The sequence below is a fragment of the Moschus berezovskii genome, chromosome 8 (genome assembly GCF_049115385.1).
Source record: "Moschus berezovskii isolate FMDL1 chromosome 8, NW_MosBer_1.0, whole genome shotgun sequence".
NCBI lineage: Eukaryota > Metazoa > Chordata > Mammalia > Artiodactyla > Moschidae > Moschus > Moschus berezovskii.
Genome location: NC_142467.1, coordinates 14,447,037 through 14,460,483, shown reverse-complemented (window position 1 = coordinate 14,460,483; position 13,447 = coordinate 14,447,037). Strand labels below are relative to the sequence as shown.

General features: G+C 44.5%; 1 protein-coding gene across 8 annotated transcripts in view; it reads left to right on the top strand.

The window, feature by feature from the left end:
* The window catches only part of CAST (calpastatin), a 125,299-nt gene that overhangs the window by 104,641 nt on the left and 7,211 nt on the right, over positions 1-13,447 (top strand). For 5 of the 8 annotated variants that reach the window (XM_055429448.2, XM_055429452.2, XM_055429451.2 and 2 more), the window contains 9 exons: positions 3,334-3,435; positions 3,912-3,995; positions 6,610-6,660; positions 6,834-6,905; positions 8,051-8,149; positions 9,679-9,786; positions 10,334-10,426; positions 12,559-12,606; positions 13,046-13,138. In XM_055429448.2, coding sequence (XP_055285423.2) covers positions 3,334-3,435; positions 3,912-3,995; positions 6,610-6,660; positions 6,834-6,905; positions 8,051-8,149; positions 9,679-9,786; positions 10,334-10,426; positions 12,559-12,606; positions 13,046-13,138 — 750 coding nt within the window. The remainder of the gene's footprint in view (positions 1-3,333; positions 3,436-3,911; positions 3,996-6,609; positions 6,661-6,833; positions 6,906-8,050; positions 8,150-9,678; positions 9,787-10,333; positions 10,427-12,558; positions 12,607-13,045; positions 13,139-13,447) is intronic. The other 3 variants (XM_055429449.2, XM_055429453.2, XM_055429450.2) reach the window with 2 other exon arrangements.

Genomic DNA, 13,447 nt, shown 5'->3' with positions numbered 1-13,447 from the left:
CCAGGTGAGTGATCACCATTGTGGTTATCTGGGTCAGGAAGATCTTTTTTGTATAGTTCTTCTGTGTATACACAGAATTCTGTGAATACACAGAACAACACAGAAGAACCTTTATCATCATAACTGGTTTTTTCTCCCAACTGAATGGCGACAGATGGACTCACTTCCTTTCCCTTTCTTCTTTTTGTGTCTCTGACTTTTCGACTTTTGTATGAAGTGTGATATTTAACTGGTTGAATCTGTGTTCTTCTGTTTTCATTAGCAGATAGATTCTGACTCAGAGGATACCAGCTGATGGAACTATGTTTCCTTACTACAGACTTAGTGAATCTACAGGCTAAATGACTAACTTCTTCTAGATGCTTTGCAGTATCTTCTCATTAAATTTTCCTGAGGACACTGTGAAGTCTGTTCTGATCATGTCTCTCTTTTGAATGAGGAAAATGAACTTTGAATGGACCTTGAGCAATTCACTTCACCCTTAAGAACCTCAGCTAGATTTAAGATAGGGTGCCTGGACTCAGTCCCCTTCAAGCCTAGCGTGGGTATGGGCCAGGTCTGATGCTCACAGTTCAGTTTGATCATTCTTCTATGGAAAAAGGAAAGCGGGTGAAGAAACTCCTCTCCTGGAGGAACTTGGAAAGGCTTGCTTGTGGAGGAACTTGGAAAGCAGCAGGATCCTGCTGAGAAGTGGGAACAGCACTGTCTCCTGGGGAGACCAGTGAGCCCAGGGCAGGCCAGCACAGAGATGTGGAGCCCTTGGGATACTGGAGTCGGTGCGTTTAGTTGTTTGAGAGAAGAGGGCGTTGGGGAAGGTGTGGGATGTGTGTCCTGGGTACCCCGAGTGGCTGCTTCCTGCCAGGGAATCCTGGGTGCCATCAGCAAATCCTTTCACAGTCTCCCTCCTGCCTTGGACAGGACGTGACCTCCTTTTATGCGTGGGAAATTCTCAGGGTACCCTCCAAAAACTATGACGTTGTGGGAGTCAGGCCACAGGCCAGGGTGGTAAAGAACAAAAGTGGGAGAGAGAATCTTGGCAGAGACTGTGAAGGGAGTAGGCACAGAGTCAGTGATTGGAGTCAAAACGACAGTAGCCGACGTTCCGGTGCAGAACTCTCAGGCCTAAACATACGGCCACTACCTGTCGTGTCGAGAGTGACTGCCAGGGCTTAAGAGCGAGTTAGCTCCTTTCCAACTTTACCTTGACTGTAGAGAGTCAAGCTTTGGAGAGGGGGGGAAAAAAGAGTCCCGGATTTTCCATTCTCTTACCCCCGCTACTGGGCCTCTACTCTGCCAACTCTAGTTACCACGGTTGCGGAGTTTCTCACCACTGAGGTCGCTTGGCATTTCTGGGGTTGTGACGCCCACGGGAGCCAGAAAGAATAGGCACAGAATGTGATAAAGGTCAGAGAACTCCAGAGAGGCTGGAGGATGAGTGAGCAAGAGCAGACAGTAAGCCGGGAGGGCAGGGATGAGTGTCTGCCATCTGCATTCTTGTGGTAGAAAAAGAAAGTTTATTGAGTACATCTGGAGGCTTGAGTTCTAGTTCTGAACTTGACAATGGAGATATAAGCTTTTGTCTGTAGTGCTGTTTCTAGACCCATCAGTTATTAAGACTGCTGCTTCTCCTAGCTTTTCTAATGCCGTTTCACTTATTTCTTGAGCCAGAGGACACAGACTAAGGCAGCGTTGGTTTCCAAAGATTCTGCAGCAGAGACTAGAAAACACAAGTGTGAGCAAGTGACTGGGATCGGGCAGCAGTGAGATTGCTTGGCTAAGACTCGGGGACTTCCGTAAATCTTGGTTACAGCCCCAAGCAGGGTGAATACATCAGGGGTGTTTGTTGTCTATGGGGAAGAAAAATCTATGGAGTTTCTAACCACTCAGTTCAGTCACTCAGTTGTGTCCAACTCTTTGCGACCCCGTGGACTGCAGCACGCCAGGCTTCCCTGTCCATCACCAACTCCCAAAGTTTACTCAAACTCGTGTCCATCGAGTCGGTGATGCCATCCAACCATCTCATCCTCTGTCGTCCCCTTCTCCTCCTGCCTTCAATCTTTCCCAGCATCAGGGTCTTTTCCAGTGAGTCAGTTCTTCACATCAGGTGGCCAGAGTATTGGCGTTTCAGCTTCAGCATCAGTCCTTTTCCAATGAATATTCTAACCACTAGATGGTGATAAATCCCTTCCCACTTAACCGCCCTTTATTCCCTGGTGATCTTTTGTGGTGCAGCTTAGCAGCAGAACAAGTTTTCTTCCTTAGGAGGGTAGCTAAGCTATAGAAAACAGACACTTTTACTCCAATATGTACTCCATTTGAGGTCATATATCGTTTACGATAAGAATAATCTTTGAGACTGTTTAATTCAGGAGCTTTCACTCTTTAGATCAAGATCAACTGTGGGGAATTCATCAATTCTGCAACCCACACAGTAGCAACAATAGTTTAGTCAATGGTCCTTATCCTTGATATGCATGATGTGTTCAGTTTTACTTTCTTCATTAAAAATAAGCCTGACCAGCACCTGCTAAATTGATTTAAGTGTTGCTCATGTATGGGTCGTGACCTATGGTTTGAAAAAAGCCAGCTCTAGTCCTATCTTTTAGCTCAAACATAATTTATTCTTTATTTTCCCTTTATGCAATTTACATTCTACGTTCATCCAGTTGTTGTTGTTTTTTTTTAAATAACACTGTGTCCAGTGTTATTATATCATAGGGAGCACGTTTCATTTTCATCAGCTGGACCACAGGCATACTGCCCTCACTGTGTCACTCAGGCTAGTAGGTCACACAGACCGTCATCTGAACTGGCGTGAGTCCACTCTGACCAGTAGAAGCCACACAGAGAATACAGGCTTCTGTGCCTCCAGGCTCAGCCGGAGCCATCGCCTCCAGGGCTGGCCTGGCTGTTTCATTGGGAAGGTCCTCTCGAGGGCTTTTCTGAGCCTCTTTCCTGTGCCATCTCTAGGACGGTCGCCTGAAGATCACGTCTTTCTCTTTCCTGGCTTTTGGCTTCTCCGTGGTCCTCCCCATTCAGTGAACTTCCTTTTTTCTGAAGCAGAATGCTGGTTATGTCTTAAAAGCTTCTCAGTGTCAGCTCATAAATTGCACACTCTCAATGTTTAATGTAAGAAACTTGCCCTCATTTTTAACACATCAGGTTTTTTAAACCTAGATTCTAATTCTGTAGATTTTCCAAATTATTAAAAGATGACATGTGCTTCTTATGTAGGCCCGAAAGAAGGATATGCTCATCTGAGTTGTTCGTTGTAGTCTCTTTTGAAAGGCGTGGTTAACCACCTATTCCGTATACCCGCTGCTGTGCTTTCAGAAGGGCCTGGTGCCAGACGATGCTGTCGAAGCCTTGGCTGGAAGCCTGGGCAAAAAGGAAGCAGATCCAGAAGACGGAAAGCTTGTGGAGGATAAAGTCAAGGTAATGGCAGCTCAGAAACTTCTAGAAAGGAGCTATCATTGGTCGCCCCAACTCCCCAAATAAGTCAGTCAGTTTAAAAAAAAAAAATTCCTGCAACACATGGCCAGCTGAATCCCTCTGTTATGGTGCATGCCCTGTTTAATAAATGGAACCAGAGTGAGCACCAGTGTTTAGGTGTAGCAGTGGATGGCCGGCATGCATAGATCGGAGTTCTGAGTCTCACCTTTCCACCTGCTTTCCACTGCCACGGACTAAGGTGGGAAGTGGTTCTGCCTGCTGCTCCTCACAGCTGCCCCTTAACCCAGCAGGCTGAAAACAGTGGTGTCTGAGCCTGCTAACCCAGGAGGATACAGCGTCAAAGATACAGGTGCTGTGGGAACCTCACAATGGATTCATGACCTCAGATTTAGTCACCCGGGCATCCGCTTTATCAGAGAACGGTGTATTAACAGTGAAAACGGTTTAATTTTTTTCAGGAGAAAGCCAAAGAAGAAGACCGTGAGAAACTTGGTGAAAAAGAAGAAACGATTCCTCCTGATTACAGATTAGAAGAAGCCAAGGTAAACAGGCTGCGGTCTTTTTCTCTAATTTATCTTCATTCATACTGGATGTCACATGCATGAAGAAGGGACATGGGAACAGACCTGGGACATAAAAGTCCTGTTTCTTAGTATTTCAAACATCAAATAGTATTGCTTAACTAACATCCTGTTAGCACACCCGCTGTAAAGCTAAAATATTTGTCAGTGGCCTGTCACTCCTTCCTTAGGTGAAAGAAGCCTAAGATTTTCTTGTCTGATAACGTGGTTTGTTGCAATATCAGAAATAAAGAAAACTCAGGAAATCATTATACAGATAGATAGGAAAACCAAAGGGAAGAGAAATTGCTCAGTCATGTCCGACTCTTTGCCACCCCATGAACCCCTGCCAGGCTCCTCTGTCCATGGAATTCTCCAGGCAAGAATACTGGAGTGGGTTGCCATTTCCTTCTCCAGGGGATCTTCCCGACCCAGGGATCGAACCCAGGTCTCCTGCATTGCAGGCAGATGCTTTGCTGTCTGAGAAACAACCACTTCCTGAGGAAGGATTTGCAAAACTCAGATATAAGTTGAAAAATAGCCTATTTGACATTGAATATAGTGAGCAATATGGCCTTCCTTGGTGGCTCAGATGGTAAAGAATCTGCCTGCAGTGCAGGAGACCCAGGTTCAATTCCTGGGTCAGGAGGACCCCCTGGAGGAGGAAATGGCATCCCACTCCAGTATTCCTGCCTGGAGAATGCCCATGGACAGAGCAGCCTGGCAGGCTACAGTCTATAGGGTCGCAAAGAGTCAGACATGACTGAGCAACTCAATATAGCCAGTGATAAATTGACCCATGTCCTTTATTTTGAATATACAGATTGTACAGAATAAGTGATATGGGAGAGACCACTGCTTAAGAGAATATTCTACCAGACTTCATGAATAATGCAGGAAAATCAAATTGATACTCTTTGTATTCATCGATTTGCACTAGTCCATTCATGTGGCAAAGATAGGAACTATACTGAGCTCTCCCTGATTGAAAGTTTAGTATGCTGGGTCCCTTTACTCTGCTTCCTTTCTGCATTTCACAATTCAGTCGAAACCATGGCATTTCTATTTGTTTGGGCTTGTTTGTTTATAAGGTTTTTACACCCCGTGGCCCGTAGGTAGCTGTCACATTCGGTAAAGCTTGTCAAGTGCCTGTAACTCTGTAGTGTAGGAGGTTGGAGGTTGGTTACTTTCTCTCGCCCTTTGCTGGATTTTCCTCGCAGCTTCTAAGAATGTGGCCGATTAGCTTTCCTGACCACTTTATTCTGTGGTTGTTTCCTCCTCAACCATGGATCTCACCCATTATGAATTACCTATGGCTCATAACATGTCCAGATGCTGGTTGATCTCGGGGTTAAATCTTGTGTTGTTCTTCAACTGCTCCCATCAGGCCTGCTCAGGAGAGTCATCTCCCCGAGGTAGACTGCAGGTTTCCTCTTCCAGACTCGGGGTGATCTCAGTGTGCGTGTGGAGCAAGTGTGCCCCCGTCCCCGCTCCTGTGTGTCCCTTGGGAGAATTGCTGCCTTGGCAGCTAAGGGTTGGCAAAGAGCATGCCCCGGGCTCTGTTCCCCTCCTAACTGGAGAGTGATCAGAAGGCCTGTGAAGACGCAGAGGACGTGGAAATGGGGGGAAAGCACTTTGAAAGAAGGGAAGCTGGGGATGCTCTTGACTACTGCATCTTCTTGAATGTTAGCAAAGCAAACGAAACCACCTTGATCAGTGTGTCAGGGGAACTGTGCAGCTGACCCTGGAGTGACACGCGTTTGAATTGCCTGGGTCCACTTCTGTTCGGGCTTTTTTCACTAGTAAACACTGCAGCATCGCACCTTGCGGGGCTGACTGAACCCACGGATGCGGAATTGAGGATGCCGAGGGCCAGGTGTGAATTACACATGGATTGTTTTCAATTGCTTGGGCCGTCCTTGCCCTGACCCCTGCAGTTTTCCAGGGGTTAACTGTGTGTACCAACAGAGAAACTTATGCTTACACATTTTTGCATATGTAGATAAGTCGGATTTTACCATTTATTTATAAATGGCCTTTTACTAAAGGGCCCCAAATGCTTTATTGATTTTGTCCCATTACTCAAAAGTGGCACTTAGAGTCATTTGAAGGTTGGCATCATCTGAACTGTAAGTTCTGAGTGTCATACCCCTAGGGTGAATTTTCCCAGTGCTTGGTATAGGTGCTTGGCACAGAGTCCGTGCATCGTGGTTGGATGCACTGCCTCTAAAGTTAACCGGCTTTTCCCAGGCAACTTGTGCAAAGCCCCCTCCCCAGGCCAGCGAGGGCCTCCCCGCCGTGTTCCCTCAGTGTCCCGCGCACGCTGTGCCACACGCTACAGTAGCTGTTGTCCGTGGGCTTCTGGAGTTGGCAAGCCCCATTAGCAGCCCTATGCCCAGGGGATGTCTGCCAGCTGTTTCTGGACATGAGCTCATCAGAGCATATTTCCTGGTGAGAGAATCTGTTTCCTGGAATGGGGAATTGACCTCATAATGTACCTCAGATATAACCTGTCAGCCTCTTAAGCTGTTTACAGAGTGCACACTTAGGATTCGTGTGAAATGACTCAATGCCATGTTTTTCTCCGCCTGCATAGGATAAAGACGGAAAACCACTGCCGCCTAAAGAGGTCAAGGAACCGCTCCCAGTAAGCCAGCCAGTTTTTCTCTGAGTGTATCTTTCTCCTTTAGTCCTGAGGGTTAATTTACGAAGGGCGGAGCTTCCTGGGTAATGAGCTGATCAGCCTATACACAGTGACAGTACTTTGGAGAGGACGCTGATGAGGTGGTGTTTGCTGACACGTCTCCTGGTTCTTTGCAGCCCGTGAGTGAAGACTTCCTCCTGGATGCTCTGTCCAAGGACTTCACTGTCCCCTCAGACATGTCATCACCTGTAAGTCTCCTGAGAGTCCTGGGTTTACTGCCTCACTTTTTAGGGTAGCAGAAATGAGTGGAAACTTGTGACTTAGGATCTGACACGAGAGATGAGGAAACAGTCATGAAATTAGTGGCCCTCAACCCATGTGGCCATTAAAGATGTATTCCATCAGGAAATATTGATCCAGCACAGTGGATGTTTTCAACAGTGTAACTAATAGAGCCAGTGACCATGCGCTCTATCGAGTATACATATGAAAAGAGAATTTAACGTTGAGCTGTCCAACATATTTGAAAAATAAATGCATAAAAATATGAAAAAACTGATAAGTATTTTTTAAAGTATTTTTAGGGAAGATTAATCCAACTAAGTGCCAGGATTATTTATAATACAGTAATGTTCAAAAGTAAAGTTCTGATCCAGAAAGAGAAGCCAAAAGCCAATGGGAAAATAACCTATCAATGACAGATTTAGTATATCTTTAAAGTGAGAAATGTCATTATTTCAGAAAGATTCTAGAATAATATACTACTTAACATTAAGGAAAAAAATGATACAACTGAAACCTCATCCTGTATGCCAAACATTAAAGCAATAGTAGCACTTATAGTTTATACCTAATACATTAACAGAATTAAAAATAGGATAAGTACCTAATTTAGGCAAGCAAGGCTACTGGAGACAGGCATACCCATTCATTGCTTTGAGCAGCATGATTTTCTAGCAGCTTTTAAAGAGAATGTATTTAGTACAATATAGCTAGCACCATAAAGAGAGCCACTTCTAACATTTACTCAGAGCAACTCATTACAAAGAGCAAAGCAACTCGTTACAAAGAGCAAAGCTAAAACACTTCTATCAGCCTAAATGTGCAACAAGAAATGTATAAGCCATAAAACTCTACAATAATTAGCTTATTGAGTATTTAGGATAGTAAGCAGGAAGAGAAACTAGGAAACTGTATAAACTAATGCTTGGAGTAGGAAGCAGAATGAAATGGCTCTTAAGCTGCTGTGTTGCTGTGCTTCCATTTGGATCAAGAGAACAACCATCATAAAGCTGTCCCGAGGGTATTATTTAAGTAATGGCATTGTGGGCATAATTTGCTACAACATATTAAACGGGTCAAATCTTTTTTTGTTATCGTTTTCCTACAAAAGCAATTTGAAGATGCTAAACTTTCAGCTGCTGTCTCTGAAGTGGTTTCCCAAACCCCAGCTCCAACTACCCAGGCGGCCGGTCCACCGCCCGACACTGCGGTAAGCAGCATGGCTTATAAGTAGTTGGTCTTTGAGCAGCAGCCAGAGGGTCACCAAAATGTTGCCCCCATCACTTTCTGTTTCAGAAGAGGAAGCCTGGCAAGATGGGGAGATGAGAGAGACTATCTAAAATGATTAAATAGAACAGTACCTGAAAGTATTTTACACACAGTGAAGGAGCTTCAGAGATTGTTGCTTTATTGGAATTGAAGTGCAATAATGCACATTGTGTGTATATTCAGATTTTTTTGACTGTTTAGCTTTCTTGACAATGTTTCCTTCCTTTATATTTTTCCTGATACATGCTGTAAGTACTACTCATTATTTAACCTTAAGTTTACTTTAAGGAATTGCTCAATGTTTGAGCTTCTCTCTGCCCACCAAATCACAGACTCCTGGTAGAAAAGCATTGTTTTCCTCCCAGTCACACCAGTAAAAACTTGTCATTTCCATGCTAGTAATGGGAAAACCTCAGTGTCAATATCGTTTGAATTATTTACACGTTCTGAGGCAAGACTGTGGGACCAAAGCTTTTCCTGACTTCCTTGATTAATTTTCTTTACGGTACCAAATTATACATGATCCAGGAGACCACGGCACATCGAAAGATAAAGAGATTGCCCTGAACCAGACCCCCAGCTCCTTGGGTTGAGATAGAAGTGCTTCGTGAGCTAGTTGGAGACGAAGTAGCTTGAGTGAAGTCAGCTAGGCTCCCTTTCCTTTTGATGTAGCATCAAAGCTTGGTTCCTGCTGCACTCTGAGATTCTGAGTGAATTTTCCTCCTGTTGGGCCAGTCCTGGGATCATCTGAAAACATCCAGAGGCACAAACGACAAAGCCCAGATCTGGCTGTGGGAGGCACCGCCATTAGTTGCTGTAATCCTGGGCTCGTGAAGCTTAAAACCAGTAAAACGCCCTCTTTCCACGCGTCTGGGTGTGTGTCAGTGACAAAAGTCCCTGTGCAACAGAGGGAAGACTCAGTCATAACCAGGCTGCCGTTTACACTTCCGTTCTTAATACTTGGATTTCAGGAGTCCCTAGAACAGTGATCGAGGCTATTAAGAAACATCCGCAACCAAAAAGCCTTTTTGGCCTTTCACAGTATGTTTTAGAATGATACCTTTCCCATCACTTCCTCCATCAGAGTTTTTAGTTAATATTTTATTTGAAGCTATCATTAAAACTAGGTATAAAGCTTTGTTTACAGCAATACACTTGGGAATCAAAGAGTAAACTTAGTGACTTTGTGGGGAACATAATATTACATGTATTGAAGGCATCATAAGACTTCCAGAAAATCAGGCCAAGAACCCTATCTTTTTAGGAAGAGAAAGGCATCTAGGGGTGGGGCAGGGTAGACAGCTGAAGAGAGGCACTACATGAAAAGTGAGGGACAAAGAGCCAGCGCCTCTGCCCACCTGCCCGCTCCCTGGGGAAAACCCACGAGCTTACAGAAGTCTCAGAGGCACTGTTGGGGCTGCAGGTGACCGAACGTGGCTAAACAGTGAGTAATACGGATTTACTTTTCAGCAGCGTGACAACAAAGAACTTGACGACGCCCTGGATCAACTTTCTGACAGTCTCGGGCAAAGACAGCCTGATCCAGATGAGAATAAACCCGTAGAGGATAAAGTCAAGGTACTAGAAAAAAGTAATTTAAATGGAAAGTTTTTATAGCCCTGACTTGCTTGGAGTCGGGCTTCCCTGGTGGCTCAGCTGGTAAAGAAACCTGGGTTTGATCCCTGCATTGGAAAGATCCCCTGGAGAAGGGAATGTTAACCCACTCCACTATTCTTACCTGGAGAATTCATCACCGACTCGATGGACATGAGTTTGAGTAAACTCCCGGAGTTGGTAATGGACAGGGAAGCCTGGCGTGCTGCAGTCCATGGGGTTGCTAAGAGTCGGACATGACTGAGCGACTGAGAATAATCACTTAAAAGCTTGTTTCAGTTTAAAATACAAGTAGAAAATTCATAGGTGTAGAATGACAGGCAGAAGCACTGGTTTTACTTTTTTTCCATCAACTGGAAATCTGTTGACATTGTTGCTCTAAGTTGCTTATAAAACTTAGAGGGACTATGTTTTGCCTCAGAAATAGCCAATAAATGCTGAATGCTGCATTTTCGAATGTGCTAGATGAAGGTAGAACAGAACAGTAATTTTGTATGTTCAACGTTTACAGGAAAAAGCCAAAGCTGAACACAGAGACAAGCTGGGAGAAAGAGATGACACCATCCCTCCTGAATACCGACATCTTTTGGACGATGACAAGGAGGTGAGTGAGGGTGGTGTCCAGGTTGGAACTATACTCCAAGGCTTTTGAGATTCAAACCTCACTTGAAATGAACAGAACCCTGTAGCAATAGCATAAAAATGTAACATGACTGACACATTTGATCTGTCCCCACTGAGCAGGCTGTCTCGAATTCTGTTTAATCTTTATTTGAGCCAGTATCATTGGATGCTTACTGTGCTGGGCACTGTGGCGTAAAGAGAATTGAAGAATGTTGCATCACTCACTGATGCTTCACCGTGATTCCGAGGCAGGTACACAGATGACTTCTCTGCAAGAAAAGGCTATAATAACAATGAATGATATGTGTAATCTTGCCTGAAGCAGAGTCTCTCTGTTGAAGGAGAACACAAAAAGAGCCAGGATGGAAATAATTCATGGGGCAAACACGACCCAAGGCCTGCTCTCTCTCTTTCTTCCCCAACACCACCACCGCCACTGCTGTTGAGAGTGAAGACAGGCAAAACCATATTCCCAGTCGAAAGCTCTGTTGCTCTGTCTCAATAGAGCAACGGTATCGTCAAGAAGTTTAAAGTCTTCGTCTCTCTCCTGGTCCACCTGCTCTGTTGCCTGCCCCTTCCTGTGTGGCTTCCATGTGTTAAATAACCCTTTCCAGATCTGTTCATCGGATAGAAACAAGGAAGTCCGAATGACAGCGTCTCTTTCTGCACTGACGGTTTGTGAAGGGTTTGACTGTGTAGAGTTCTGTCGGCTACACTGTCTTCTGTTACAGAAATCAGTTCCCTTTGCTTGCATTTAGTATTCATGGCAGCGCTTGTGCACCCTGCTAGAATGCCCCCTGCTATGATGGTCCCATCTGACCCTGCTGTGTTCTTTAGGAAATGTATTAATTCGTGTCCTGGCCTTTGCAGATGGGAAACATCCCTGATGAGTTGTCCTTGTAATCCTCACTGGGAAAAAATCACCTATAGACCCCTTCAGTGCCTCAAATCCTTTTGAAGTGTAATAAGCTGTAGTAGATACGCATACAGTAAAATAGCAAGTAGGACGTAAAAGCGCAAGTTCTTTTCTGTGATGTTTCAGCTAGAGTTGAGCAGTGACAGAGTTGCTAAAATAGTATTTCTTTCCCTTCCAGGAACAGACTCATCCTTGCGCTCTCCCCAAGGCTATTGAACTAGTTATGAGGTAGTCATTAAGCAGAGCTGCTGAAGAGATAATATGGACCCAGGTTTATCAGTTATGCAAAGTATACAGTTGTCCCTTGGTATCTAGGGGGGGTTAGTTCCAAGACCCCCAAAGACCAAAATCTGAAGGTACTTTAGATCATCTCTGCATTACTCTGCTGGTGCTAAGTCACTTCAGTTGTGTCCGACTCTGTGGGACCCCATAGACGGAAGCCCACCAGGCTCCCCCGTCCCTGGGATTCTCCAGGCAAGAACACTGGAGTGGGTTGCCATTTCCTTCTCCAATGTGTGAAAGTGAAAAGTGAAAGTTAAGTCGCTCAGTTGTGTCTGACCCTTAGCGACCCCACGGACTGCAGCCTACCAGGCTCCTCCATCCATGGGATTTTCTAGGCAAGAGAACTGGAGTGGCTTGCCATTGCCTTCTCCACTGCATTACTCAGAAGACCTAATACAGTGCAAGTGCTGCATAAGTAGTTGCTGCTGCTGCTGCTAAGTCACTTCAGTCGTGTCTGACTCTGTGTGACCCCATAGACGGAAGCCCACCAGGCCCCCCGTCCCTGGGATTCTCCAGGCAAGAACACTGGAGTGGGTTGCCATTTCCTTCTCCAATGTGTGAAAGTGAAAAGTGAAAGTGAAGTCACTCAGTCGTGTCTGACTTGTAGCGACCCCATGGACTGCAGCCTACCAGGCTCCTCTGTCCATGGGATTTTCTAGGCAACAGTACTGGAGTGGCTTGCCAAAGTAGTTGCCAGCATGTGGCAAATTCAAGATTTGCTTTTTGGAAATTCCTAGCATTCTGTTTCCCCAAATAGTTTCAATCTGCTGGTTGGTTGAATCTGCCAGTGCAGAAGCCACAGATGCAGGGGGTGATTGAACTCCACTGGATAAAAGATCATGTAAATACTGACTTACGCCTAAGTAAAACCTTTACAACAATTTGTTTAACCAGTAGTCTGCTTTGTTTCTAAGGGCGCATCCGGGAAGCCAAAGGCATCAAAGAAACCCGAGGCATCAAAGGTAAATACCACAGCTGTGTGTTTCCAGAAAAAGATTTTTTTAACCTCTAAGCTGCTGACTGAACTGAACTGAACTGAGCTGCAGCTTTCACATTTTAGAAATCTAAAATTCAGTGAATGCCTGCTCTGTGCTTGGTCTGATGCCAAGGCATGCATATAAGAGTATATTATTTCTGTCTTCCCAAGAGCCACTCGACATAGGCAGTTCCATTTTCCAGATTAGAACATCATAGCTCAGAGAATACTAATCACCTTGCACAACAGAGTGGAAGAAAATAGAGCTGTCAAGATTTTCCTGTTTTAATATCTCTTTTATAATAGTTTGTTAGGAAAAGAATGTCAGCAAGGCTTTGCTTTGAACAAACCCATTTTCCACAAAGCATCTTTCCCTTGCTTTTCCAAAGAGCAAATCTTGATGGTTATTTCTCTTGATATCTCAGAAACCTGCAGGTGCCCAGGACCCCATTGACGCCCTCTCAGGGGACTTTGACAGCTGTCCCTCAACTGCAGAAACCTCGACAAGCACAGCAAAGGTACTGGGCTTTTTCCTCTTAGCTTTTTTTTTTTTTAATGTATTTCTGTACAAATAACACACACAAACATTATATAATTTTATACCATAAAATAAACTGATTAATGCCCTAGAAAGCTTGAAAAAAATGCTACTTCCCCCCAACCACCATTATTTGGTGTTATTTCTTGTCTTTTTGCATATGTGGGTTTTACATAATTATACTTAGATTCTATATATAATACATTTCTTAAGAGTATATCATAAATGTTTTCCATGTTGCTTTATAAGCTTCATAGTCACCATTTTTTATTGCCATGCTGTATTGGTG